This window comes from Alexandromys fortis, unplaced genomic scaffold, assembly GCF_014885135.2.
Source record: "Alexandromys fortis isolate MF-2015 unplaced genomic scaffold, M_Fortis_MF-2015_v1.1 scaffold_390, whole genome shotgun sequence".
Taxonomy (NCBI): domain Eukaryota; kingdom Metazoa; phylum Chordata; class Mammalia; order Rodentia; family Cricetidae; genus Alexandromys; species Alexandromys fortis.
Window position 1 is genome coordinate 437,793 of NW_026068261.1, and position 27,909 is coordinate 465,701.

Sequence of the window (27,909 nt, forward strand, 5' to 3'; positions counted from 1 at the left end):
CTTTCTCTCCCTCGCTCTGGGAAGAGGGCGGCTGCCCTGGCGCTCTGGTGTGACACTGGTCCCAACGGTTCCCTAAAGTTAGAGGCAGGGTCCTGGTGACCCTGTGCCTACAGGCTGATATTTTTCTGGGCTTTAGGGCGATAAGGACTCTGGGGAGCACAGACGTACTCAGTATCTGAGTTCCATGCAGATGCCGGCAGCCACCTGCACCCAAATGCCTCACCTCAGTGAAACTCAGAGCCTGCTCAGCCCCTCTGCACGGAGGGGCTCAGGGTAGATGTTTGTGTTGAGCCTTCTGTGGCTGGGTCTTCTGTCACTCCTGATATTAAGAACCCACTCCTGTGGGCTTTAGCTTCATCTGGACATAGCCAGGAATGGAAGGAACTCGCCCAGCTCACCAACAGGGACTCAGCCTAGCTGACCCGGCACCCCGGCTCCGGTACAGCGCTTTCTGTTGCAGTAACCACATTTCAAACATGACGGTTGCTCTGACGCGTGCTCCTATTGCTGGGCAGAAGGGCAGGACTCGGCTGCCGCCTGACACATTAGCTCCAGTTGCTGTCATGCGTCTGCATGCTTATCAAAGGAAGAAAGCAGACGGGTCTCCTGATTTTCCCCCCTCTGGGTTCGGTGGGTGATAGTGAATTTAAAAGTCGTCAAATGCAGACTGGAGAGAGATGACTCAGGAATTAAGAGTACTGACTACTCTTCCAGAGGACCCGGGTTCAATTCCCAGCACCCACATGGCAGTTCTAGGGAACCCAACATCCATAGCAAAACACCAATGCAGACAAAAATTTAAAAAGTCACCAAACGCGAGGGACAAAGGGAAGACAAGGGAACTGAGTGTGTTGAAATATAAAAGGGTCAAGAATCTTAGATGGGGTTAAGCAAAGACTTCTGGGAGGTTCAAGAATAGCCAAGTTGGGGGCTGGAGAGATGGCTCAGAGGTTAAGAGCACTGGTTGCTTTTCCAGAGTTGCTGGAGTTCAATTCCCAGCAACCACATGGTGGCTAACAACCATCTATGAGATCTGGGGCCCTCTTCTGGTGGGCAGGCATACGTGCAGAGCGAACATTGTATACATAGTAAATTTTAAAAAAAAAATTATTTAAAAAAAAAAAGAATAGCCAAGTTGGGGCGGCTGCCATTACAGAAAGTCCTGAGGGAGGGAGAGCAGAGGAGGAGTGGCTCAGTAGTGGGCCAGCCGGGCAGGTGCTAGCGCCTAGCATCCACCAGGGGGCGCACAAAGCATGGGGCGTGGAGGCCTGTGGCCCAGGTGCAGGGGCCGCGCTCACCGGAGCAACCGGAGCAAGGCAGAGCGGCAGCTGGTTCATCATCACGGACAATAAGTTATTTACCAAGGAGCTGGACCAGTGCAGCGAGCATAAGCAGCGTTCCGAGTCCCAGGTCAAGAGCCTGCAGGAAAGCTAAAGAAATCCTGACAAAGGAATCCAACCTGCAGAGGTTCCATGTCTGGTCACTGTGTGGGGATGTACTTGGGCAATTTCATGACCTCGGGGAACTCTTTAGAATGGGTGGTAAATCAGATACAAACGACTTGTTTATGGGAGACTATGTGGACGAGGATACTAAGTTAAAACAGTTACGTTGCTTGTAGCTAGCTCTTAAGGTTTGTTTCCATGAGAGTACTGTACTCCAGGGAATCACGACAGCAGACAGATCACACAAGTTTATGGCTAATACAGAAACGCAAACGTTTGGAAATACTTCAGACCCTTTCGACTATCTGCCTCTCACTGCCTGGGTGGATGGGCGGATCTGTCTACCATCCATAGACACACCTTGTAGCCCTGAGACACGGGGCACCCTTGAAACTAGAATGCCTTTATGGTTTTCAGGGGCTCTGGCCACACCCCAGCTCTCGGGATCTTTCAGCTGCAGGCCCACCAGAAATCACTCCCCTGCCATCAGGGTCTCATGCCCAGAGCAGCTGCAGGCTGCTCAGAGCAGAGGAAAACAAGTTGTTTACAGGAAACTCAGGGTCTGATGGTCCGCAGTCCCCAACAGCACTGGATCCCATCTGAGCACTTGATCACCTCATGAGAGTCCAATGTGTGACTTGCTGTGGTCAGATCCAGGTGACCGTGGCGGCTGGGGGAATATTTCCTTGAGGAGCTGGTTATACCCTTGGCCAAGATATTTCTGAGACATTTAATCATGCCAATAGCTTTATGTTGGTGTTCAGAGCTCACCAGTAACTCCAAAGTGTCAGAAAATAGTTAACATTCAAAAAAACTTGTTTTCCCAGCACTCAGGAGGCAGAGGCAGGCAGATCTCTGTGAGTTGGAGACCAGCCTGGTCTACAAGAGCTAGTTCCAGGACAGGCTCCAAAACCACAGAGAAACCCTGTCTCGAAAAACCAAAAAAAAAAAAAGACAAAAAAACTTGTTTTCACAACGATCAAAAGATGTGCCATATATATATAAAAATACAAAGCCTCTTGTCATCAACAGCCATGACCGCTTTAGAACAAACCCGTTCATTGCATGCTGACGCGACACTGTTGGTCAAGAATCCAGTTTCTACCTGTGGTCACCTTTGCTTTCGCGAGACTGCAGAAATAGAATGCAAACATTAACACCTGAGTCCAGCTGACTCCCACTTAGCTGTGGCTTACTCAGCATGACTGTAAACAGCAGCAAACAATCGCTGGAGCTTGGTGAACATTTTAAATAAGTACCCAGGCCTCCTCTCTAGCTGTTTCTTTTCAGGGATACCATTTAGTTTAATTGTGTGATTTGTCTGCGCTCGCTCGGTTTATCCCCTTCTCCAATCTCAGCCCCACTTTGTTCTTTGTTGTCAGAAAACCTGGAGAGTTGTTTGGATGGAACCGTTTCCCTCCTCTAAGATGATGTCACTGCACAAGTCACCGCAATGCTTTCATAATAAACTGGAGAAAGGAGAGAGAGAGAGAAAAAAAGAATAGCCAAGTTGGTGGCTGGGAAAGAGTGTTCCTCAGAGAAAAGCTGAGATGGGGCACACAAAAGAAAGCCCAAAGTAGAGGGGTGAGGTAGGAAGCTGTGCCATGGCCAGCTACTCAACTGCAGGAGTTCCCTCAAACTGGCTAGCGGCTGCTGCAGGGGTCCGGTTATAAAGCATGTCGTTACAGAGGTTTGTATCGTGGGGCTCTTTGAAGGGCTGGACTTCCCTCTGGAATGGAAACCCTTTCCTCAAGGATATTCCCCCCCCCCCCCCCCCCCGCATCATGTCGGATAGAATATCATCATACAGTCAGCCGAGCTGCAGAGGGAGGCAGGAGGTGTTCCTTAGGCGCCAGGTACCAGCTCAGTTACACGGCCCTAGGGAAGGAGAATGGCCGTTGGTCTTTGCCAAGCCTACTGCTTCATTATCAGCCACAGCTGACAGTGTCCATGGTGCCCACCTCCTGTTTGGTCCCCAGACATGCAGGCTGGAGGCTTTTGGAGAGAACTGGTTATTCAAGCGCCACACCTGAGATTAGTATCACTGAAACGGGTTGCATGCATGAGTTCTTTTGCATTCTGCCTGCAAGGTTTCAGACATGCTGGGCCTGCATCCAGACCAGAGCATTTGCCAGTCACTCTGCCCACTTACTAAGAGGAACTGGCTGTTCGTCATGAGGCCAAGGGTTTAAGGCAGAAAGCAGTCACAGGGCGGGATCCTTAAAGTGACCTCAAACTACGCCTGGAGGGGCAGGGTCTTCCAACTGGGAGGAAAAGTCACGGTCCCAAGGATAGAAGGGCCCATGGCACAAACATGGGTACCAAAAGGACACTCCTGACAACTAGACTAGTCATATCCTCCAACCTCTGGAGCTGCCCCGACCACAGTGACCAGACAGAGGCCGGCCTCCCGCCATCCTCCAGAGCTGCCCTCACCACAGTGACCAGACAGAGGCCGTCCTTCAACCTCCTTCACCACAGTGACCAGACAGAGGCTGACTAAGGAATGGCACCTGAGGTGGAAAAGACCGGCTGAACAGGGTAGTCCGTCAGAAGCTACATTCCCCTCTAACCGGGAAACTGGAACCTAGAAAGGATGGACTGTGGGTGCTCAAAGGGCCCTGCTAGTCTCCTTGTTTTAGCCTCCTTGTTTTTGCGACCCTGCATGAGCCAGCAGTCCCTGCTACCCTAACTGTGCCCCTTGTTTCTGGTGCAGCCAGGAAAGCGCCTCCTTAATTGACAACATTCTGCAACAGTTTATCAAACTTCACCAGCAAGGAACCCCTCCCCCCACCAGCCAGCTCTCACCCACGCCAGCATCCAAGCACAGGTGCAGACCTCTCTTTTGGTTTTTACATACTGATATTTCCTACTAGAGGCCATTTAGGAAAAAAAAAGTCCTCCAGTTTATATTGAGGTCAGGTCTGTGTGCAGAAAAACACCAGGTGTTCCCTTCTTAGACCCACGATCAGAGTCCCAGGAAGGATCATGGGAACCTCTGCTGATGAGTGCCATCTGTAGGCAAGAGACACTGAACCGTCTTCCAGACCTTGCCAGAGCATCCTCTTGGGATTTTACTGACCTGGTATGGGTACCTGTACCCTCTCCTTTCTCAATAGAACCAAAGAGAAAAGGGGGGGGGGGTTTATTCAGATTAATGAATTCCCTTGCCAAAAAAAAAAAAAAAAAAAACCACTCAAAACAAAACCGGAGTAAACATTCCATCGAACCATCTTTCCCCCTCAAGTCTATAATCTGTAAGCAAGCTCAGCACCTGGGGTGAATTATTCAACACATGTACCTGTGACCTAGAGAATACAGAAGGCTTTCCCCCCCTGCCTATTTATGTTATAGCAACTGGAAATTAAAAACAAAAGTAGGTGCCTAGGGTGTGACGGGGCAGAAACAGGCAGCAAAGAGGAAAAAAATAGAGGTTTGGAGATGTGGGGTGGAAAGAGCTGGTGTGAAGCCGCAGCTCCAGCCTCCCCTAGCAGACTGAGCCTCCCCCAAGCCAACCGAGCCTCCCCCAAGCCAACCGAGCCTCCCCACAAGCCGACCGAGTCTCTCCCCCGGTCGACCGAGCCTCTCCCCCGGTCGACCGAGCCTCCCCCGGTCGACCGAGCCTCCCCCGGTCGACCGAGCCCCCCACCTCCCCCACCCCGGCCGACCGAGCCTCCCACCCCCCAGCCGACCGAGCCTAGCAGTTACTGCTAGCAGCTTGGCTAGAATCTGACCCTGGGCTGCTGCAAACCTCAGTGCTGGGGATGGAACCCAGGCCCTGTGCAAGACTAGGCAAGCCTTCAACCCTTAAACCACGCCTACAGCCCTACAGCCTGTTTTTCCGGCCACAGGACACTCGAAGTTCAGGGTCTCAGCAAGGGGGGGGGGGCACCGCACACACAATAGGGCTTGGGGTGGGGGATGTCTGGCGTGGGGGAGATCCTGATTTAGAGGATGGGGTAGGTTGGAGAGGTCATTTGTCCCGTTACTTCAACAGTAGCCATGTGGGTTCTGAACAAACAACAAAAGCCGTCGGGGTACCAGCATGCAACAAAGCCTTCCTGCCCCTAAGAGACCCCTGACCGCCTCACCTGTCGCTGCCTCGACTTTCAGACACTTCCAACTCAAAGCAAGTTTGCCACCTCTTTCCTCTGCGTCAAGACCGCTCTGAATTCTCCAAAGTTACAACAGCTTAGGAAGCAGTGCAGAGAAACGACCCAGCTCTTCAGAAAACCCACGTTTCATTCCCAGCACCCAAGTCAGGGGCACACAACTGCCTGTGACTCCAGCGGATGGCTCTGGCTTCTGCGGGGCGCAGGCACACAAACGCAGGCGCTAACGCTCGGGTAAAGCTGAGTCTTCCCTACCCCCATACAGCCCACCTCCAGGTGCCCGCACTTAGGTCGAGGGCCCGAGAGCCAGGCAGATGAGAAAGCTAAGGCCCTACCCCATGGTCCTTTCTCAGGTGTGCTGAGTGAGGAACCTGCCCTCTGCAACCCTTCCTCCCCAGTACCTTGGGGCCTGGTTTGTCTTGTCTCTGCTTAGGAGTGGTGACTTAACCCGCCACCGTGGTTCTCAAGAGAGAAATCTCTAGCTGGTCATGTAGGAGCTGCTGAGTGTGTCCCCTGGAGAACTGAACACCGGGGAAAGATAAAACACGAAGCTGCAGAATCAGAAAAATAACAGCCCCAAAGTTGATCATCGCTAACGGGAGCTGGCTTGGGTATTATATAAGGTCTCTGGGTCCGCCCCCTTTCACCTATTGGCCCTTTTTAGAAGCCCCGCCCCCATGCCATCCTGCCATTTCTTCTTGCAATGTCTTCTGGGAACAAGAAACCCCCACCCCAGGGAGATTTTCATTTCCCTTGTCCCCCTCACAGCTAAGGTGAACCCCAAGGCGTTATCTCCACTGCTCTAGGGAAAGAATCCAGAAGCTACGCGCTGATGATCCCAGGCCTTGAGCACTAGGAGCTGGACAGAACAGACGTCTGTCTGCTCCTCAAGCCCCTAGCTCACCTGGAGTCTGCACGCCTGACCCGTGGGGGCCGCTTCCCTCCTGGGGCAGTCCAAGCGCAAGTCACAGAACACCGGGGTCCCCCGGGGACCTATGGGTTACCTCTCCTTGATGCTACATGTTCCAAGACAGCCAGAGAGGAGAAAAGAGGCAAAGCACAATGTCTGCTTCTGCTTCCTTCCCGTCTGTGCGTCCTCGGCTTCCTGGAGTATCGTGCTCTTATGTGGGGTGACCGTGGCATGGGTGGAGACCGGGAAGGACAGTAGCAGTCATCCCAACCCTCCCAAGGGGTCAGTCAGGTCTAAGGTTACAGGATTTAGTCCGTTTTTGAGACAGGGTTCCACTATGTAGCCTTGGCGTTATGCCCGGATCATGGGGGCCCCCAAAAGACCACCAGGGAGACTGAACCCCGTATGTAAAGGCAAAGAGCCTTTATTTCAAGCTTGAGCTTAGTCTGTCTGAGGCAGCGAAGAGAGCCGAGCGCTCCGAGCCCAGTTGGGGTGGGGTTTTCATCATAGTAGAAGTTGGAGTGAGGAGATTCCTAAGGTTCAGGACCCCTGGTTGGGTGACATTTGTCTAGGGGTGTCTGGGTGAAAGGGATGGATGTGTGCTGGGCTAAGGAACCTGGCAATCCTATCTACAGTGGTTGGAAAGGCAGGTACTGTCCCCTTGGATGCTGATTGGTCCATTCCTGGGTGGTACATGGGTGGTCTCAGTTTGTGGTCTTTCCTGGAGTCAGGTGTTGCTTAGGGTAAACAGAAACTCAGGCCTACTTTCGGGGGGGGGGGGGTCTCACTGCTGCTTGGGTCCCACACCTGCCTGTCCTGGAACTCGCTCTGTAGACCAGGCTGGACTCAAGCTCAGAGATCTGCCTGCCTCTGCCTCCCATGTGCTGGGATCACCTCTAGACCCAGCTCAAGATAATCTTGAGGGAGGCAGTCGGGTAAAAATAGGAAGACACCTCTGGGTACCTGGCAGGATTTGAACTCTTGACATCAGTCTGTCCCAAATGTGACCACCTACAGCATGGCAGGCTCTGCGATCCATCCTCTGGAGTCTACTCTGTCTGTTGTCTAAGTTACCTCACTCCTAATATTCTAGGCTTCCATGGTATACAGAGAGAGTTAGCACCTCTGCTCAGCGAACCAGAGAATCAGTCAGCGACACTGGCATGTCCTGTGCTCACAGACCCAGACGCTGGCGTGCCCTGTGCTCACAGACCCAGACGCTGGCATGTCCTGTGCTCACAGACCCACTGCACACACCAGGCCAGTCATTAGATCCCACCTGTTTATTAGCATGTGGTACGGTGAGGGCCTGCTAGGTCAAGGCCGGCTCACTTCCGTTACCCACTCCCCAAAGCTGAAAGCTGAATTCAGCTGCCCTCAGGTTCTGCAGGTGAGATGGTGTAGTGGCCCCTTGTGATGGAGGGTCATGTTGGTCCCCGATGGGAGGTGAAGGAGGAGGCAGATCTGGGGAACAAAAGTGAGTAGAGGATGAGCTGCAGATGGTACCCCACTCCCCCCCCCCGTGACTCAGGCAGCTCGAGCAGAGACCCGCAGGAGCTCAGAGAAGCACCCAGCACCCCATCCCCTTTCTAAGAACTACCTTTTGGAGCATGCCCAGGAAGCTGGAGTCCTGGGAGGCCTTGGCCTGGAAAACCTCCGCCAGCTTTACTTTCAGAATAACCTTTGGCCCTGGGAAACCAAAAATGTGATTCAGGGCCCAGCAGTCAGGGTCATGATACCTCCTGGTGTGTGTGGGGGGGCATTCCCCTGCCTCCGCCCCAGACTCCCTTTCCTCCAGTGCTGCCCCATCAGATCAGGGACTCAGTACCAAGGAATCCCCCCACACACACCTCCATGTCCACCCTCCAGCCCTCACCTGCTGCATGTGAGGTGTTGAGGAGCGCCAGGAGGAGGAAGACGGGCATCGAAGACCCCATTGTGGCTACCTCACTTCTCCCACGGCAGAAGGGAAAGGGAAACAGCCACTCTACCTGGGCCCTCAGCACTGGTGTGGGGGGCACCAAGAGACCCGGCAACTGGATTTTCCAGTTCTCCCAGAGTGGTTCCCATGACCCTGGAGAGGGCCACTCACTGGCTCCTGGGTAATGTGAAGGAGTGCCCCCCCCATTGTTTGCTTCAGACCTCAGAGGAGAGAGGTAGGGACAAGTGGGGGCCCTCCTGCAAGTGCCACGCCCCACCCAAGCCTGGGTCCCTCAGAGGTTCTTGAGGGATTAATGATTAACCGTCCTTAGAGGTCATCATTCCTGCCAGAGAAGGGCTCTGGAATGCGCACCCCAAAGGGAGGGGTGGGTGGGGCCTCACGGGGTCCCTCTTGGTGTCTTTTTTTTTTTTTTTTTTGGTTTTTCGAGACAGGGTTTCTCTGTGGTTTTGGAGCCTGTCCTGGAACTAGCTCTTGTAGACCAGGCTGGTCTCGAACTCACAGAGATCCGCCTGCCTCTGCCTCCCAAGTGCTGGGATTAAAGGCGTGCGCCACCGGGTTGGTGTCTTGACAGCCCAGTCTCCTGTGGCTTGCCAGGTGGGAAACCTGGGCAGCGGAGAGCTTCCATCTTTGAGATTTTATTTCTATTTTGTTTTCTGTGAGTGAATGTTTTGTCTGCATGTGTGTATGAGCACCATGTGTGTGCAGTGCTCACAGAGACCAGAAGAAGGCATCGGATCCCTCTGTAACCAGAGTTACAGACAGTTGTGAGCTACCATACAGGAATCAGGTCCTTTGGAAGAAGAGCAACAAGAGCTCTTAACCCCTGAGCCGTCTCTCCAGCCCCCATGCCGGGCTTTTTATGTGGGTGCTGGAGATAGAACTCAGGCCCTCGTGCTTGTACAGCAAACACTTTACCAATGAACCAATGATAATTCCTAAACGGTAACAACGTGTGGCAGGTGTGAACCACTGCTGCAAGCTGGTGCTGTGTGCTGAGGGCACACTCTTCAGAGCGGGAACTGAGCCGTGGGTGGAGCAGCCTCTACCTCAAAGAGACCCTGGGAGCATCACATGAGTGCATCTTAATCACCGCTACTCCTGCTCAGCAAAGAACCCTGACGACTGGGTGGTCACAGGAAGCAGTACTCCATGCAAGAGCCCAGATCCGGGCAGTTGGCCCCCGGACCTCCATATCAGGACATCCTATTCATTTTTCATCTCACAGACATGCCAGTTCTGGGGGAGATGAGTTAGGGGTGCAGCCGTGACCCCTTACATTGCTACCATCTGACTGCCAGCAATGCTCATGACAGGTAAGGCTGAAATGGCTACGCGCCGTTTGCCCTCATCTGAAAAACAAGATGGCTTCGCTGACCTCGTCAGTTCTCACAAGAGGCTCCCATGACTGACTCCCCTGCCTTCGACTCAGACAGAGTCAACACCTCTTGTGACTGATCTTAAGATGCCATCTTGGGCCAGGCATGGTAGTGTCTTCCTGTAATCTCAGCACCCAAGTGGCAGGGGCAGAAAGAGAGTCACCAATTGGGGCCAGCCTGGTCTTCATAATGAGTTCCAGGACAACCAACTTAAGATACCAAGATCCTGTCTCAAAAAACAAAACAAGGGCTGGAGAGATGGCTCAGAGGTTAAGAGCACTGACTGTTGTTCCAGAGGTCCTGAGTTCAATTCCCAGCAACCACATGGTAGCTCACAACCATCTGTAATGAGATCTGGTGCCCTCTTCTGGCATGTAAGCATACATGGAAGGAATGTTGTATACATAATAAATAAATCTTTAAAAACAAAACAATTTAGTAGTTAGGTATGGTGGTACATGCCTGTAAGCCCAGCACATGGGAGGTGGGAGGGGAAAGATCATGAGGTCAAGGCTATCCTCAGCTACATAGCAAAATCAAGACCAGTTTGGAGTAAAGCAAAACACACACACACACACACACACACACACACACACACACACAAAGAGAGAGAGAGAAAGAGAGAGAGAGAGAGAGAGAGAGAGAGAGAGAGAGAGAGAGAGAGAGAATTAAGCCAAGTAAAACAACAAAAAAATTTAAAAAGATAAATTGAGTGCCTAGGGCTGGGGAGGCTGAGAATACTGACTGATCTCCCAAAGAACCAGGGTTTGATTCCAGGTACCCACATGATGGCTCACAACTGTCTGTAACTCCTAACTCCGATCCCAGGGGCTCCAACTCTCTATTCTGGCCCCCATGGGTGCTGCGCAACTGTTTTTTTTTTATTTTTTTAAAGATTTATTATTTATTTATTATGTATACAACATTCCTTCCATGTATGTTTGTATGCCAGAAGAGGGCACCAGATCTCATTATAGATGGTTGTGAGCCACCATGTGGTTGCTGGGAACTGAACTCAGGACCTTTGGAGGAGCAGGCAATGCTCCCAACCACCGAGCCATCTCTCCAGCCCCCAGTTGCGCAACTGTTTTGCAGACACACATGCAGGCAAAACACGCATGCACATGAAAAAACATACTTAAAAGAACAGCGGTTAGTGAGTTATTCTAGAAACAGAGTCTGTTGGCCTCTACCCATGCCGGGCTCCTCCTCTCTAGACAGCTGGGTCTTCTGTGAGCTGTGACCACAGTGGGAGGAGGGTGTTTGTTCACAGGCACCGGTTGGAGTTTACTCCCAAATAGAAACTCTTGTGGCCAGCAGTATCTCTAGTCTCTTCCCGCTAGATACCCACAGCACGCATCTCTGTGACATGGATGCTCCTGGGATTGCCGAGTCTCCCCTGGGGAGGCAAAACTGGCCTTTTCCACAGGGAGCCAGTGTCTTGGAGCTAGGGACCCTAGAGGAAGCGTGGCGTAGAAGAAAAGTGGAAAAGGAGGCTGTCAGGGGCTCTAGGGTCCGGATGGAGCCGCAGGGAGAGGGTCCTCGTCCTGCAGGCTTCGCTGTGATTTCACAGGCTGCCCAGCTCTGAGCCGGCAGTCTTAGGCACAACCGCAGAGGCTCATTAATCTCCCGTTAATTGAGTTAATGGCAGTTGACCTCTCTCCTTTCCTGATCCAGCCCTAAGGGCGTAGGCACTACTCATGCTGGACCACTGGTCGTCAGGAGCCTCAGCTGCCCCAGCCCCAGCTCCCTCCCTGAGGATCTCAGGTCCCGCTATCCCCTCTGCTGCCCACTTCCCTTAGGGAGCAACGGCTCTGCTTCCATCCCGCCAGGGGACTCACATCTTTTAGGGTGCTGGAGTTACACAATCACTCCCCATTGAGCCACATCCCCACACTGGCAACGAATCGCTGACTGGCTGTCTGCTGCACTGCCCCAGAGACTGGGGATGTGGATGTGGGGGGGGGGGGTGACGACAAAGGCATTGCCCCAGGGTGCTCACAGTGTAGGAGGCCTTCGAGTAGATCAGCTGTAGGGAGGGGTAGGGGCTCCTCTCTCCTAGAACCTTGGTGGAGCTGGTCTCTAAGCTAACACTTGCTCTAGGTAGGGAAAGAGTGAAGTCTCAGGTACGGGGTTCATAGGGGATATAAGGTGATTCCCCCTTGAGCCCCACAACTGAGACTTTTCAATGAGGAGAAAGGGGGGCAGAAAGTCTAGAAATAGGAGGTGCAGTTTTCTGAGCAGGGGCAGATGCAGCTTTGAGGTCAAGGCAGCTGCTTCCTGGGATGGCAGGAGAGGCATAGGAAGGACAGATGTCCCCAGAGGGGACAAGTGATGTCAGCCCTGGGGTTCCCTGCCTCAGCTGTCCCCACAGCCTGTCCTTACGCAATGGAAGCTTCTGTGTGTCATGGACCACGTGAGGGCTGCCCCCTTCCCTGCTCTTTCACCTAGACTTGGGGACACTCCACCCAGGGCAGAAAGTGTGGCTGGCTATGTGTGAGTTAGGGGCGTGGGGCTGGATGACGCTAGAGACACAGGAGGGTGAGTATGAGCCTCCTCCCAGAGCCTGGACCTGTCCAGTGCCCTGTCCAATCCCTCTAGAACACAAGAATTGGCTCAGAGCCTGCAGGCCACCCCATACAAGCCATTCCTTCCGCAGGGGCTGGATAAGGAGGCAGCCTGGCTACCCCACCCAGATCCCTTCTGAGTCTCCAGATCCCACGCCTTTGGTGGAACCCAGGTTCCTAGCTCATGACACAGCTGCGGTCTCCCATTATCAGGGCACCCCTATGGGTGGGGCAGCTCCATTTGCTTAAGGCTTAGCTCAGAGTAGCCCCAGCCCCCGTGACGTCAAACCTGACCCCTTATAAGATGAAGGGTCCCTGGTCCGTGGTCCCTCAGTGGCCTCCTAGCTCTGACATGGCTCAACTGACCAGCGGTCTCTGTTCCACGTTTGGCTTCCTCTGCTGCCTCTTCTTCCTTCCAGCTTCTTGGGAGGCAGGTAAGATGCTCAGAGAGGTAAAGGGGTCGCCATTCTATAGGGGATAGAAATCACGAAGGTCTTATTTCTTGGTGTGGATGGGGCTGGATGGTCGGCCACAGCAATGAACCATGGCGAGCGGCACAAATGGCTGTGAAGGGTTTTGCCTAGTGTGTTCACGACACGCAGGAGAGGAATCTCAATTCCGCTCCGTTTCTTTTGAGATGGTCTGGGGGGCTACACCTGCCTAGAGGTTCAAGCTTACATAAAGATGCTGTGTGGACTTTAGTTCTAGGGGGACAGGGGAGGGAGCTCGCACATCCTGGGCACTTACCACAGGTAAGGAACCCACTGACACTTGTGGTGCTTCTGCCGGTGTCTCCTTAATCCCCCAGAGGGTCAATGATCTCCATCTTCTAGCGGAGGAGTCACACAGCTGGGGGTCTTTGCGGGGCAAGAGCGCAGGATGGGTTCCGGAAGGTTCAAGAGAGACCCAGCTTACCCACTTGACTCAGCCATTTAGCTCACCTGTCAATGATACAGCAGGAAGGATGCTGACAGCCTGTGCTCGTGATGGGGGTACAGCCTACTCTGCACAGGCATGGTTCTGGCATTTCACCCATATTTATTCATTTAATAAATAATTCACAGCAGCTCAACGAGGTTCTGTCCCCATCTGATAGGTGAAAAATATCCCAAGACTTGGATAAGAAAAGTTTGCCGCACACAAGAGACGCTAGGGAAGGAGGTAGCATCGTTAGGTCAGTTCACTTAGTTAACAAACAGTGCTGGGACAGGGAGTAGAGATGCCAAATGCAGGGGACACTTTGATGGGGCCTGGACGTCTACAGGGGCGTCTTTATCATGTAGACAAAAGTGCAGAACTCCTACCTCCCTAACAGATGCGAGATCCTCAAACCAGAGTTCTGGGGGTGGGTACTTCTGGGGCATGGCGGGCAGCACCTTCTTCCAATAGGCTCACCTGGCGAAACTGAGCTGGGGCTCCTGCCCTGAGCTCGGGGTCTTGCTGGGGTTCCCGTGGGATGGCAGGGTTGGAAGCTGAGACTCTTTCAGCGCCTCTGACAGACCTCTACAGCGTGCTCTGTCGGCATCCTGAGCTGACGTCCCTGCTCCTACCCAGAGGGTCCTGGCTGATGCCCGTGCTCCTACCCAGACAGCCCTGCGGCACAGCCCTAGAGAGCCCGTGCCAATGGATGCCCACCTGGGTGTCAAGCTGCTGCACGAGTGCAACAAACCAGTAGGGGGCGCAGGGGAGCAAGTTCACCCTAGTCACCTGGAGATTTGCATCAGGACAGAAGGCTGGGTGGAGCAGTGATGATGGGTGAGGTCGGGGAGTGCCCTTGGATATTGGTGGGGCAGGATGCGGGGAGAGACTGGAGGGTACACAGGCATGTGCACACAAGTGTGTGTGTGTGTGTGTGTGTGTGTGTGTGTGTGTGTGTGTGTGTGTGTGTCTGGACCAGGGTTGGGGCACATGACTGTGTATGGCAGAAAAAGAAGGTGGGCAAATTCCCCTGGACTGTTCCGATGTGGTCCAGCATCTGTCCACAGGACCTGTTGGTCCCCAGACTCAGGTAGGGCACAGAACTCCAGAGCCTGCCCAGGGAAGTTCAGACAGGGGATGTGGGAAGAGGGGCTGGGGCTGTCGTTACAATGGTGCAGTTCTAGGCAAGCATGCTTGAAGCCCTGAGTAAGGTTCCCCACACTGTGGTGGTGCACAGCTGTAAACCTAACACTGGGGAGGTAGGTGCAGGAGGATCAAAAAACTTCATAGCCTAGGCTATGTGAGAACTTGCCTCAAAATAAATAAAAAAGCTGACACCCACCCCAGACTTGATGGATAGCCATCTTCCTCCTGCTTGTTCACCTCGGGAAGTCACTAAAAAGAGCAGATGTCACTCCTCAGTCTTCTAGCCCGTGGAAGCCACAAATTGTGGTGTGTGTGTTTGTGTGTGTGTTTCTTAATGTGCTTAGTGGAAGGCAGTGGGCATTCTAAAGTCTTTTCAGCAGTTTCCTCTGACAATTCAGTAAGTTTTTAAAATGTTGCCTGTTATTGGAAGCTGCTATTCTGAGTTCCAAGTATTGAGGTTACCTGAGTGAGGACAAAGTTGATGGGGACAAAGCCTGTACTTCAAGCTTGTCCCTCAGTTCTGAAGGGCAGTGGGATTCAGCACTCTCCGCCATGAGTGGCTCACTGGTTCATTCTGTGGGTCTCTATCGAGCCCTTGGCGTGTTTGAAGCATGGAAGGTAGTGGACATCTGGGTGGTAGACGCCTGGGTAGTGGATGCCTGGGTAGTTAGATCTCAGCTTCCTCCCCACCTGTAAAAACGTGGGTTTGTGAAAAAGATTAAATAAACAAACATGTAAGCTGCAGCAGGGCCCTCCCCTCCCCAGAGAGCCTGACCGGGTTCACAGGGTCGGTGCTGAGGTCTTAACCAGTCCTAGTCTGGGGCTGGCATCCCAGGATGTGTGTTCAAATCCTGACTCCACCTCTTACTGGCTGGGTATCCCAGGGATTACCTAACCACTCTGAACCCCGTTCCCTCGGAGAACAGAAGATAGTTCTCACCTGCAAAAGGTCCTTGGGGCAAATAAATGAGGATTATAGGAAATACTGAACAAAAGTTGTTGTTGCTAAGCGGGGGGGGGGGGGGGCACTTCCTCCATGAGATTCCAGTTCCACAGATGGAAAAACGGGGAGACTGGCAGCTTCTAAGAGCCTGGTGAGGGCTGGAAGCTCAGCTGTGGTGAGTGAATACCTGTGAAGGTATCAGGTGCCTGGCTTGCTGTGTTAGCTCTCCCTAGTTGTAGCAAAATGCCAGAGGTTATGGACTTATGAAGGCAAAGGTTTTGTCTGGGGCCATAGTTTTTGATGATTGCCCTGGTGCTCTGAGCCCATTGCAACCCGTTCTCATGGGACAGAGTGACGCCATTCCCTGATTGGTCAGGAACAGGAAAGAGAAAGGAGCCGGTAGCCTAGCAGTCTCTCCCAGGGAATGTGCTATAAGACCCCGCCTCCCAACGGTCCCATCACCTCCCAGCAGTGCCCATCTCGGGACTAGGTATTTAACTCCTTTAGGGGCAGTCTGGATCTACACCGTGGCATCTGGAAAATGATGCTCCCAATCCACTGAGAGGAGAATGCTTTCGAAGGAAGGGAGATCAGAGGGACAGTGAGGCCTCTTCCTTGCAGCTCATGGGACTTGGGCTTCTCTATTCTCACCTCCTGGTCCGCTCTTCCCACACTTCCTAGGACTGAGTTCCCAGCCCCCATTCTCACCAGCGGGAAGGCAGGTGGATCTGTCTCCCACTACTGGGAATCAGCCCTGAGCCTGGGTGCCACCCTGAGCTAACAGTGCCCACAATCTCAGCTATGTCTCTCTATTCCCTGGTAATCTCCGGGCTCTCGTTCTTCTGGTCAGCGTCAGAGACACATCTGTCCCTATCCAGTTGTGTTTTCACTAAGGCCCATATCTGCCTGCTGATAAGGGTGTTCTCCTGCACACCCTGTCCCTAAACAGAACCCCTCCCAGAATCCAGCTGATTGCTCACCGCTGCCAGGACCTGCCAGGAGAAACCATTTTCTGTCGAGTCTCCCTCATCTATTCTCAGACATGGTACAAAGAGGGGACCCAATGAGGGTAGAAACAAGGGCTGAACTACCTCCCTTCGCTCAGACCAAACTTCAGCACCCGAATGGAAGTCTCCATTTTCCTCTCCCATCCTCTTCTACCTCATCCTTCTCTCTCAACCTCTAACCTGGAAAGTTCTGCCTGAAGTGTGCCTCAGTTTCTCACATTGTCACCTCTGGAATGGAACTGGGATGCCACGGAAAGACCGAGATTCTGACATGAATTCCCTTTCCTCTCAGCAATTCCATGGGAAGGGAGACCGAGGCAGGTGTGGTAGGAAGTAGATGTTGACCGGCACACAAGCAAGCGAAAGGTTTTTGGAGGAGTCAATGACGATGCTTTTGACAGAGAATGTGTCAGCCAATGGGAGGACCACAAGAGTCCAAACGTGTCGCACAGGGTATGAGGGAGAGACCATATTAACCAACAAGAGACACTAGATCTAAAGAGGACCCAGGAGAGATGCCAGAAGGCTGAGATGAAAGTTGAGGTATGGGTGTGGGGAAGGAGAGAGACTACATTTTTGCTGAAGGTGCAGTTTGGGCAAAAGTTCCGCGGCTAGAGGTGAGAATGGGGTTAAACAGTGCGGTATTCTAATGAGCCTTCCAGAGAAGACAGCTGTGCATCCCGAGGATGCCTAGTACAAGGCAGGCAAGATCGTAGGGAAGCCCCTCATCTGTCTCTCTCTCCACAGGTGCTAACACAGTTCAGGAACTTCAGAAGACCGGTGAACCTTCAACATCTGATCATCTGCTCACCCTTACTCCAGGCCTTACTCACAAGGCTCTTTCTGTCCACACTGATCTGAACCCCCAACGAGCTCCGGATCTCCCTAAGTCTACAGCAACCCAGAAGCCCAAAAGGCGGTGCACCACCGTACGCCTTGACAAACCAGTTCACAAATCTGTAGACAACTCCAAAGCCACAGATAACCAAAACACCACTGTTCGCCATGAAATGACCCCTGCTTTGGAAAAGAATGCCACCAGCCCAGGAAAAGACCCAATGATCCGGAATGGACACTTAGCTGATGACCCCAAATCCACTAACACAGAGAAAGGATCAGAGGGAAGTCATCCAACCTCAGCACCCAGGAGAAGAACAACCTGTAAGTCTACAACAAGCAAAACCAGAGTAACGCGGAACTCAGGTACACCAACGAGACCTGTGGATACCAGCACTGGGCTAAGGACCACCTCACATAAACCCACAACTCCTTCCCATGACTCAGAGCTCAGTAGAAAAACCACATCTTCCTCAGTAAAATCCCCAGAAGCCCCAAAGACCTCATACAGGACTCCAAGGACCCCAGCAACACCAGGAGCTGAAGCTCACAGGACTCCATTTGCCTCAGACAAGCCTGAGAAAACGACTACAGAACACATCAAAGAGACCACATCAGCCAGCAAGGAGACCACAAGAGTTCAAGTGACTCCGGCAGAGCATGAGGGAGAGGATATATCAGCCAGTGAGAGGACCACAAGAGCCCAAGCAACACCCACTCAGTATAAAAGTGAGACCGTCTCAGCCAATGAGAGGACCACAAGAGCCCAAGTGATGCCTGTAGAACATGATACCACACTGGCCAATCAAAAGACAACACAAGTCTCAGCAAAGTCTACAGAACACCCAGAAGAAGCCACGTCAACCACCCAGGAAGCCACACGCGTGTCACAAAGTCCCACGGTATTCCAGAGGAAAACCACACTGACCACTAAGCCCACAAAAGCTCCAGTAAACCCAGAGAAAACAGAAGCAGTCCTCGTGAGCACGGGGCCTCCAGTCAAGGTCACAGAGGACAAGTCTACTGCTCTCTCTCCTCCTCTCCATAAATCTGAGACCACACGGCGGGGACACCTCTGCTCTGTGACAACTAGAACAGACCTGGGATCCAGCACGTCAGGGGCTCACCAGCAGCAGAGCAGCCACAGCTCACCTGGAGGCCTCCACGCTGAGGGGGCAAAGGGAGAGAACAACTCGTTCCCTGCGTGGGCCATAGTTGTTGTGATCCTCCTGGCCGTGATCGTCCTGCTCATCTCCATTGGCCTGATCTTTTTGGTAAGGGCAATGGGGCAGGAGTAGGGGAGACAGACTGAGGAGAGATTAGGGTTCGGAGTTAGAGAGAATAGTGAGCTGGGGTGTAAAGAGGAGAAACCCAGCAAATCTGTAAGATGGGAAGAGTTGGAAGAGAAGGCCATGGCTGAGATGGAAGGGGTGTGAGAAAGAAAATCTGGGAGTTGGTTGTAGTCTTGGGTGTGAGGGTAGAGATTTAAGGATAAGGTGACCAGGGCAGAGGGGGTTGTGTGTGGAATCTGGGACTCTGTATTGGAGCTAGGTCTGGAATACGGACCAGGGCTTGGATAGAATCTTGGACAAGCAAAAGGTGCAGGACCCGAGAGAAAAGGCCCAGGGGTGGTTGACAGTGTGGAACAGCTGGCGGTGAACTTACTCCTTCCTGCCATCTCAGGTTGCCTGCGCATCGCGAACACGCCGTGTACTGACGACCCAGAACTCAGAGGATTTCGACCCTGAGGACAGAGGGGGCCGCAATTCCTACCCCGTCTACCAGATGGAGCAGCAGAATTTGAAACCAAGCCAGATCCCGTCCCCTCCATGATCTTGAGAACTGCACCCCCAGCTCTTCCAGGCTTCTCCCCTTTTCTGGAAGATAATTAGACTCACGACGCCAGCTTCCTGGGCGTAGAAAGGGCAGCAAAAACTGACAGATAACAGCTGTAACCCCTATGGGCCATATTCTTAACTGAGTAGTTGAGGAGTCACGTGGTAAGGGTGACACGTACCTGTGGGGGAAAAAGAAAGAATGAATAACGCAGGCGCTCTCCGTGGAAAGTGGTGGTGTGGGAATAAGGCGGTTCACGGACAGCAGGGGCGGGGCCAGGGCAGGACCAGCTCTGAGAGAGGCGTGGCTATATGAAGCTTTGGCACCTCAGAAGAGAACAACCCAAGAGTGAAGTAGGACCCTGGGAGGCAGGAGGAGTGGAGGCAGTGCCCAGGTTTACAAACGGATGTATAGCAATTCTGTCCACCCCCACTTAAAGGTGCACACAATTCTGAGCTCCCCGAGTACTAGATCTTATTTTTTTTTAATTAAAAAAGGACCTAAGAATAAAGGAAGATTGGAGTGTTTTCTTTCCTATCCTCTCCATTGCTTGGAGAGAGAGACCCCCCAACCAATCTTGCGAAGATCCCAAAACTCCTCCTCTCCGTGACTCTTCCCGCCTCCGTGTGAGTCCCTTGGTTGTTCTGGGTGTCTTTGGCGGGTTTTCTGTTTGTGGGTGGGTATGCACAGAGGGGCTCATGTTTGCCTGTGGTCTTACCCACCCACCTCACGCCCAACCTTCCCTGGTGGTGTACCCATCCAGCATGTCCTCTGGCATCTTTCCCCAAAAGTGGTGCTGGCTTCATCTTGCAGCGTCACCAGCTACTCCCCGGCGTGTCCCCTCTCCACACTCTCCCACCACGCTCTGACGTTTCCATCTTATAGGCAGTTCATCTCGGCGTGCTTTGGGGATTTTCTCTCCAATTTATCCCATCTTTCTATCTAGTACTGATGGGGTGGGAGGGGGTTAGTAGACAGAGGACAGGTGCCCTCTGCTGGATTTCTGCAATAAAGCAGTAGGGACTCTAGACTCTGCCGACTCTCAGGTGTCCTTGGCCTTATGGGTAACCCTGGACAGGAGGCTGGAGGGCAGGACCGGACCGGAGTTCTTTGAAGAACCAGAGAGAGGAGATAGGATTTCTGTTGGTTCTAAAATGGCTATGTCTGGGTTTAGGCAAAAGCTCAGTTCAATTTTCAAGTGAGGGGGTGGGAAATTTACTATTGATAAGAAAGGTTTTATTATTATTATTTTTAGACACACACACGCACATATGCAGTTGCCCACAGAGGCCAGAAGGGGGCACCAGATCCTCCTGGTTACAGGTGGTTGTGAACCACCCAGAATGGGTGTCGGGAACCAAACTCAGGCCTCTGCGAGAGCGGTGCTTCCTCTCCACTGTGGAGCCATCTCTCCAGCCCAGGCTCCGAGGCCACTTCCACTGGAGACCCTGGACAATGGCAGTGTCTTCCACAGAAACCAGAGCACCTGATACGCCCACCTCTGCTTCTGTTTCCGTGACCCTGGAAGGGACCCCATGCACACTATCAACAGCTCCAATGCGTCTCACCTGGGCATACATCCCTGTGGCAGCATCATGGACCTCCATCCTTAGACCAGAAGGACCAGTGTCTTAGGCAGGGTTCCTGTTGCTGTGAAGCGACATCGTGACCACGGCAACTCTTACAAAGGAAAACACTTCATTGGGGTGGCTTAGAGTTTCAAAGGCTTAGTCCATTATCATCATGGTGGGACATGGGGGCTTGCAGGCAGACATGGTGCTGGAGAAGGAGCTGCGGGTTCTACATCTTGATCCCCAGGCAACAAGACGTGAACTATGTCACTAGGCATAGTTCAAGTGTAGGAGACCTCAAAGCCCACCCCCACAGTGACACCTTCCTTCAACAAGGTCACACCCACTCCAACAAAGCCACACACCCTAATAGTGCCATTCCCTACGAGCTTTTGGGGGCCAATTACATTCAAACTACGACAACCAGACAGTTCATCCATTAACTGACCCAAAGACAGGGCCATATAATAGGATTCATATCAGCTAGGTGATAGTGGAGCACGCCTTTAATCCCAGCACTCAGGAGGCCGAGGCAGGCGGATCTCTGTGAGTTTGAGGCCAGCCTGGTCTACAAGAGCTAGTTCCAGGACAGCTAGGACTGTTACACAGAGAAACCCTGTCTCGAACCCCACCCCCCAAAATAAACAGGGTCTGTATCAACAAGCACCCCCCTCCCAAACAAGCAGGGTCAAACCAGCTGGATATTTTCATTCGCTCCCTCATTTCTCTAGTTTTAGCTGCTGTGGGTGTTGTGGGACTGAGTGTCTGCGTGGCAAGTGAGCTTGTTTGGAAAGAGGGATATTGAGAGCGTGGAGCCAAGGCAGAATGGCTTTGGTCCTAGCCCAAGTCACCGTGACCTCAGGAACAAACCTGTGGCCTCCCTAGGTCAGGTCCTGCATCAATACCATAAGGTCTAAGGGGCTTCTTACTGGAAAAAAGAAAGTCCTGTTCAAGTATCCAAGCTGTGGGTTTTGGTGACATTTAAATAGAATTCATTTAAAAAAAACTTCTATTACATTTATCAGTTGGTTGCAGGAGGCATCCCACCTCACACATGGAGGTCAGAGGAAAACTTGGAGAAGTAAATTCTCCTCCTACCATCTGAGTCCTGGGGATGGAGCTCAGGGCCTCAGGCGTGACAGCAAGCACCTTTACCCACTGAGTCATCTTGCAGGCTCTAGAATGGAATTTAAATAAATGGAACAGGGCAGGGCTTTAGAGGTCAGTGGAGGCTCTAGACTGTGAGACTCCGTTTTCTTCAGAATTACTCAGTATAGGGTAGACCTACCTCCCACTCCTGCCTCGACTTCCCTCAGATGGGCCTGAACCCGTAAACCCCTTTCTCCTCTAATTTGCTTTTGGTGGTGGGGGGTTTTATTGTAACAAGAGGATGTAATGGACCAGGGTCCCGGCTGAAAATATGCTGAGGAAAAGAGAGGGGCTGGCGGGTCTTCTTCAGGAAGCCGTTGAGCTGACAGGAGAGGAAGCAGTGCTAAAGTAAAACCCATGAGCCAACCCCGGGGTTGCCAGCCTATGAAGCCAGCACTCGGGACTGTTGCAGGCAGCCTGGGCTGTGTGGCATGACCCTAGATATACAAAGGACACCTGCGTCGACACAGGACGCTGAAGAACCAGGAAGCAAGAAGCAGCCATGGAATTTGAGCTCAAGGTATTTCAGCCTTGGTGGGACCAGTCCAGGTGGCCTGTCCAGTAGTCCTCATTTAAATCACGAACCCTCCCCGAGAATATAAGCTAAAATTAAAATCATCCTTCATACAAGGAAATACAAGTAAAATCACCTGCCTCTCTAGGCATGGCACAGAGGAGGGTAAGGAGCCTCGAGAACAAACTCAGCAGTATCTAATGTAACTCCCAGCTAGATGAAAGACCTCAGTCCTGTGATACTTGAGGCTTAACCGCTAGAGTTGAGATCTTTTTTTAAAATATTTGAATTTATTTATTTAGTGTTATTTATTTATTTAAAAGAGGGACTCACACTCTGTAGATCAGTCTGGCCTCAAACTCACAAAGATCTGCCTGTCCCTGCCTCCCATGCACTAGGATTAAGGGTTATGAGCCATGCCTGGCTTGAATTTGTTTATTTTTATTTTGTGTGTGTGTGTGTGTCTTGCCTACATACGTGTAAATGTGTCACATGAATGCAGTCAGACAGGGTCCAGATGAGGACAGGGGATTCCCTGAACCTGGAGCTTTAATTGTCTGTGAGCCATCACGTGGGTGTGAGGATCCTAACCTGGGTCCTTTGGAAGAACAGACAGTGATCTGTTTAAAAGCCAGGTGGTGCAGGCCTTTAATCCCAGCACTTGGAGGCAGAGACAGGCAGATCTCTGAATTCAAGGTCAGCCTGGTCTACAAAGCAAGTTCCAGGACAGCCAGGACTACACAAGAGAAACCCTGTTTCCAAAAACCAAAATAAACAAACAATTTAAACAATATATTCAATGTAGTTCAAAGCATTTTCTGTGCTGGAGACATGGTTCACTACACAGTACCCACAAAGGTGACTTTCCAGCTGCAGGGATCCAGTACCCTCTCCTGCACCACCTCCATACTAGTAAATTTTGTTCTTTTAGACAGGGTCTCTCTTTGTAGTCCTGACTGTCTGGGAACTTGATACACAGATCACAATGGCCTTGAACTTACAGAGATTCCCCTGCCTCTGCCTCTTGAGCACTGGTGTTAAAGGCCTGAGCCACTATGCCTGACATAGGATTGTTTTGGTTTGGTTTTTTGAGACAGGGTTTCTCTGCCTGGCACTCACTCTGTAGACCAGACTGGCCTCGAACTCACAGAGATCTGCCTGCCTCTGCCTCCCAAGTGCAGGAATTAAAGGCGTGTGCTACTACTGCCCAGTTAGAATTCTATTTTTTTTAAAAAAAAATTTTTATAAATTTTATTTTTTTAAAATACTTATTTATTATTTATTATGTATACAATATTCTTTCTGTGTGTATGCTTGCAGGCCAGAAGAGGGCACCACCAGACCTCATTACAGATGGTTGTGAACCACCATGTGGTTGCTGGGAATTGAACTCAGGACCTTTGGAAGAGCAGGCAATGCTCTTAGCCGCTGAGCCATCTCGCCAGCCCTAGAATTCTATTTTTAAGGAGGAAATGTGGCCTAGTGTGGGAGTACACCTTTACTCCCAGCGCTCAGGAAGCAGAAGTTGTGGGTGGGAAGAGATCTCTGTGAGTTCAAGGCCATCAGTCTCAAAACACAACAAAAGAAACAAACAAAAACTCTCAGTCTTTCACACAAGCCAATCTAAAGACTCTCCAACCGGCCACACCTGTGTGTGCCTGGTTCTAGGAGGACCTTCCTTCAGCCTGGCCTTCAGACAGGTACTCTAAGAGAAATCCACACAGAGTCAGAAATCCTAAATGTAAACAAACATGAAATAAAGAAGCCTCAAGTCTATAAAGACTTTTGCTGTTGGGAACATTGTAACTGTAAAGTAAATGGGTTTGAATGTGTGTCATGGCTTCATAGCTACCCACAAATATCCACGGCCATCTTTAGTTTTGCTTTTTGTTTTTGAGGGGTGGGTTAGATGTGAACTGAGACAGAGTTTCATGTACCCTAGGTTGGCTTTGAACTTTCTATGTAGTTGAGGCTGATTTTGAACCCTGTATTCTTCTGCCTCTGTCTCCCAAGTCCTGGCGTCCTAGGCGTGTGCTATCACACGCAGTACGGTTGCTCAAGTTGTGTTCCTCAGTGTCCTTTGTACCTTCTCGTAGCTGTGTGACAATGTTCGGCTGATGGCATTTAAACAAACCAGTAACGTTAGTCTCTCCTGAAGGAAAAAGGATACAGTAGAATTTAAGCCAGGGGGCTGCAGCTCTGTGGGGGTGTAGAGCGCTGCCTGACATGCAGAAGGCTCAGGCCAAGCACCACACAGACACAAAAAGGCAACACAGATTGCGGGGTGTGGTGGTGCACACCTAACACAGGAAGGACAGGGCGGGGCTGGGGGGCCTGGAGTTTGAGGCCATCCTAGGCTACATAGCAAACCCCTGTCTCAGGAAGCAAACAGACTCACTCACGGCATTCGGGTGTGACCCTGGAGATGAGTCATGAGAGTTATTGAGGTGTTCCAAGTTCCCTGTTTTGAGTGGAGAGATTAGTTACTTTTAGATTCTGATCAGTACACCCAGCACAACTTTTGGAAAGCTGCTAAATCACAGACTGAATTTGCAGCTAAGCTCCTTCCCTCCGGCTAAGTCTGGATTGGGCTGGCAAGGTCTTTCTTGGAGAGCCGGCAGTTTTTCAGCTGTAGAATTGCTGGGTACCTAAAACCTCACTTGTCACTGCAGGCTCTTGCTTTAGTCACAGGAGTGGCCCATCATGGCCACAGGGGAGACCCGCTTCTGAGCCTTTCCCAAAGCCACATCCCTTGCTGTCTCAGACCCTTTCATTCCAAGCTGTGTACCAGTTAACCGCCAGCTTTCTCACGACAGGTCTTATTCGTGAAGAACGTCTGCTCGCCCGCACACAGACTACCGGAAACGTTTCCTCCTGCGTGAAGCTTCTCCTGTTGCACAGGAGGGTGAGGGGCAGGACGGAGTGACAGACCAGTGCCCCCCCCCCCCGTACTTCCGGAAACCCTCTGCTCATTTGGATCTGTGCAGTCACAGTCGTTTAGTTGAGCCTGTGCTGCAACATCTCTGCTGGCAACATCCAAGTGTCCAGACCAAACTCAACACTCCCAGAAGACCCAGACTGTCTAAGCCCACTTCCGTTAGTTAGATAGACTCAGTCGTCCCAGGCAGGGCCTGCCTGCGCCTCACCCAGGTGTATACTCCTGAGAGGCGCCTTGTTTGGAAAGATGAAATGGCATGTTGGAAGGAGGGGCACAGCCATGGTTGAGAGTCAAGCGGTGGGACCTAGCAAGAGGTGACTGGGATTTTGAGAGGGGTCAATGTTTGTCTCATGATGAGGGGGAGGGTTTTCTCGCTCTGGAGAGAGAAGGGTGTTATCAGAGAACCTATGATATTCCTAAAAATCCTTTCTTCATATCTCACCATGTGATCTGTTCCGCTCACACGTGTTCTGCCATGACCTGATTCACCATCAACCATCATGTTGGAAAGAAGAGCCTTCACTACAGGCAAGCAGATTGGGGCTGCCTAATCCTGAACTTTGAGCCTCTTAAACTACGAGCTAAATCAACTTTTAAAAAAATAAAGTATTTTAAAAAAATACTTCAGGCATTATCCTGATTAACTATAATTGTCAACTTAACACAGCCTAGCATCATCTGAGAGGAGCTGTCTGGATGGAGAAATTGTTCTTCTAATACATTAAGTCTGTAGGAAACCATTGATTATTAATTGATAGAAGAGGGTCCAGCCCACTGTGGGTAGCACCATCCCTAGGCAGGTGGAAGAGGGTTCAGCCCACTGAGGGCAGCACCATCCCTAGGCAGTGTCTTTCACTGTTGTAAAATAGCTAGCTGATCATAGGACCAGCAAGGGAGCCAGGGAGCAGGGCAGAGAAGCAGCCTTTCTCCATGGTTTCAGCTCTCTGCTTCTCTTTGAGCCCCTTCTCCGACTTTCTTCAGTGGTGGACCATGACCTGGAAGTGCAAGTCAAATAAATACATCTTTTCCTCTCCAAGCTGCGTTTGGTAAGAGTGTAAGAAACAGCAACAGAGATCAAATAGGACAGGCACTTTGTTATAACAACAGAAAATAAACAAGGAACCCAAAGAAGGCTTTGCTAACGATGGCTCTCTCTTCCTCTATTGATTCAATGCAAGTTGATGGGTGTCTGCAACTCACTGCAACCCAGGAGCCCAGATGCCTACCGACCGCTGCTCCCTTCGGAGCCTCACGTTTTCATCTGCTTGGGTCTTTGGGGCTTCTTCTCTGCTGAAGTCAAACCACAGAATTTCTTGACCAGGAAACAAAATCTTGAGCTAGAACAGGTTTCTGAACCCATACCTGCCTCAGGGGTGGGTCCCTTCTCACTGGCAATTTTTGATCTCCTTTCCTTTTTCTCTTCCTGTTTCAACCCAGCCCAGTGTGACTGGGTCATTTTTTATGCCATCCCCTTGAACTGCCTTCCCAGGCTCAGGATTGTTTCCTTACGTGCTCAGCATTGGCAGCCCGTCAGGGTAAGTGCCCAACCGCTCCCTGACCCACAGGAATCTATAAAGGTCTCAATGATCAGAACGAGGAGACAGCTTGGAGCTCAGGAAGCCTAACAGCTCAGGCATCCAGCCACCCCCTCCCCAGGAAGCCCTTAGAGGAACAAGACTCCTAGGAGCTCATCTTCATCTCTTCTTTCTCAAGAACTCTCTAGAACTTGACCGCATTTTGGATCCAGGTATCTTCGCTGGCCAGACACAAGGAGGCAGATGGCAACACGGAGGGAGAGCCATTTCTGGTGCTGGCTGCTTTCGCAGCTCCTGCTTTTGGGAGATGGTGGTGAGTGATTTTATCTAAACGTGGATGATCTGGGAACAGCTCAGGAGATGGGAGAGGTTGTGGCAAGCCCCGGGTCTCCCCAGAGTCCAGGAGGAGCCAGCAGCTGACACTATGGGCTCTGGTCTCACATTGCTACAACCTGTGTCATGGCTCCACTAGCACGCTGTGGAGGACTGGTTTCCCTGTGCCTCAGTTTACACATCTGTGAAAGGGTGACACCTGTGTGGTATGGGTCAGGTGTTGAGTAAGAAGAGTTTGCTGGTTTTTTTTTAAAGAGAGATTTATTTATTATTTATTTAATTTGCACTGGTGTTTTTGCCTGTATGTATTCTGTGTGAGGGTGTCAGATCCCCTGGAACTGGAGTTACAGACAGTCATGAGCTGTGTCATGCGGGTGCCGGGAACTGAACCTGGATCCTCTAGAAGAGCGGTCTGTGACCTTAAGCATTGAGCAATCTCCCCAGCCCTGAGTTGATTGTTTTTTAATATCAATTTTTCATATTGTAGACAATTTATTTTATTTTTATCATTCAAAACATTCCCAGTCAAATCCACACTTTTCACATGTCATGTCTACTTGGGTCATCCTTGGCTTCCCTGCCAGGGATGGGGGAACCATAGTCTGAAATTGTGACTAAGTCCTTCTGCCAGTAAGGCTGCTTTGTTAGATTTTATAACAGCAGCAGAATCTGTTATATTTACACTGAGGCTCAAATACAGGGCTTTGCCCACACTTGGCAAACACCACTAAAGTGAAGCCCTTGTAATTCCTTTATGCTATTTTTATGAGGCTGGAGAGATGGATCAGTAGTTTGGAGCACTGACTGCTCTCCCACAGGACCCAGGTTCC

At 51.5% G+C, this 27,909-nt stretch overlaps 2 protein-coding genes across 2 annotated transcripts; one reads left to right on the top strand and one right to left on the bottom strand.

Annotated features, from left to right (window-relative positions):
• Positions 1 to 7,685: 7,685 nt before the first annotated feature.
• On the bottom strand, positions 7,686 to 8,666 carry Sfta2 (surfactant associated 2). The gene is made up of 3 exons (XM_050131788.1): positions 8,344 to 8,666; positions 8,068 to 8,156; positions 7,686 to 7,931 (listed from the first exon to the last, which is right to left on the bottom strand). The coding sequence occupies exons 1-3, from the start codon at positions 8,402 to 8,404 to the stop codon at positions 7,845 to 7,847; spliced, it is 237 nt and encodes a 78-aa protein (XP_049987745.1). The 5' UTR covers positions 8,405 to 8,666; the 3' UTR covers positions 7,686 to 7,844.
• Positions 8,667 to 12,646: 3,980 nt separating this feature from the next.
• On the top strand, positions 12,647 to 19,536 carry Mucl3 (mucin like 3). Its single transcript, XM_050131789.1, has 4 exons — positions 12,647 to 12,786; positions 17,114 to 17,841; positions 17,893 to 18,477; positions 18,887 to 19,536. Exons 1-4 carry the CDS (start codon positions 12,657 to 12,659, stop codon positions 19,034 to 19,036), a joined length of 1,593 nt encoding a protein of 530 aa, XP_049987746.1. The 5' UTR covers positions 12,647 to 12,656; the 3' UTR covers positions 19,037 to 19,536.
• Positions 19,537 to 27,909: the final 8,373 nt, after the last annotated feature.

What these genes read in the sequence shown, in the direction of transcription:
- Mucl3 (XM_050131789.1), top strand. Translation starts at nt 12,657, where the DNA reads ATGAAGGGTCCCTGGTCCGTGGTCCCTCAGTGGCCTCCTAGCTCTGAC. An exon ending in TCCAGCTTCTTGGGAGGCAG is followed by an intron (nt 12,787 to 17,113) that starts GTAAGATGCTCA and finishes CTCTCTCCACAG; the next exon opens with GTGCTAACACAGTTCAGGAA. An exon ending in CCAGCAAGGAGACCACAAGA is followed by an intron (nt 17,842 to 17,892) that starts GTTCAAGTGACT and finishes TCAGCCAGTGAG; the next exon opens with AGGACCACAAGAGCCCAAGC.
- Sfta2 (XM_050131788.1), bottom strand. Translation starts at nt 8,404, where the DNA reads ATGGGGTCTTCGATGCCCGTCTTCCTCCTCCTGGCGCTCCTCAACACC. An exon ending in CAACACCTCACATGCAGCAG is followed by an intron (nt 8,157 to 8,343) that starts GTGAGGGCTGGA and finishes TTGGTTTCCCAG; the next exon opens with GGCCAAAGGTTATTCTGAAA. An exon ending in TCCTGGGCATGCTCCAAAAG is followed by an intron (nt 7,932 to 8,067) that starts GTAGTTCTTAGA and finishes TTTGTTCCCCAG; the next exon opens with ATCTGCCTCCTCCTTCACCT.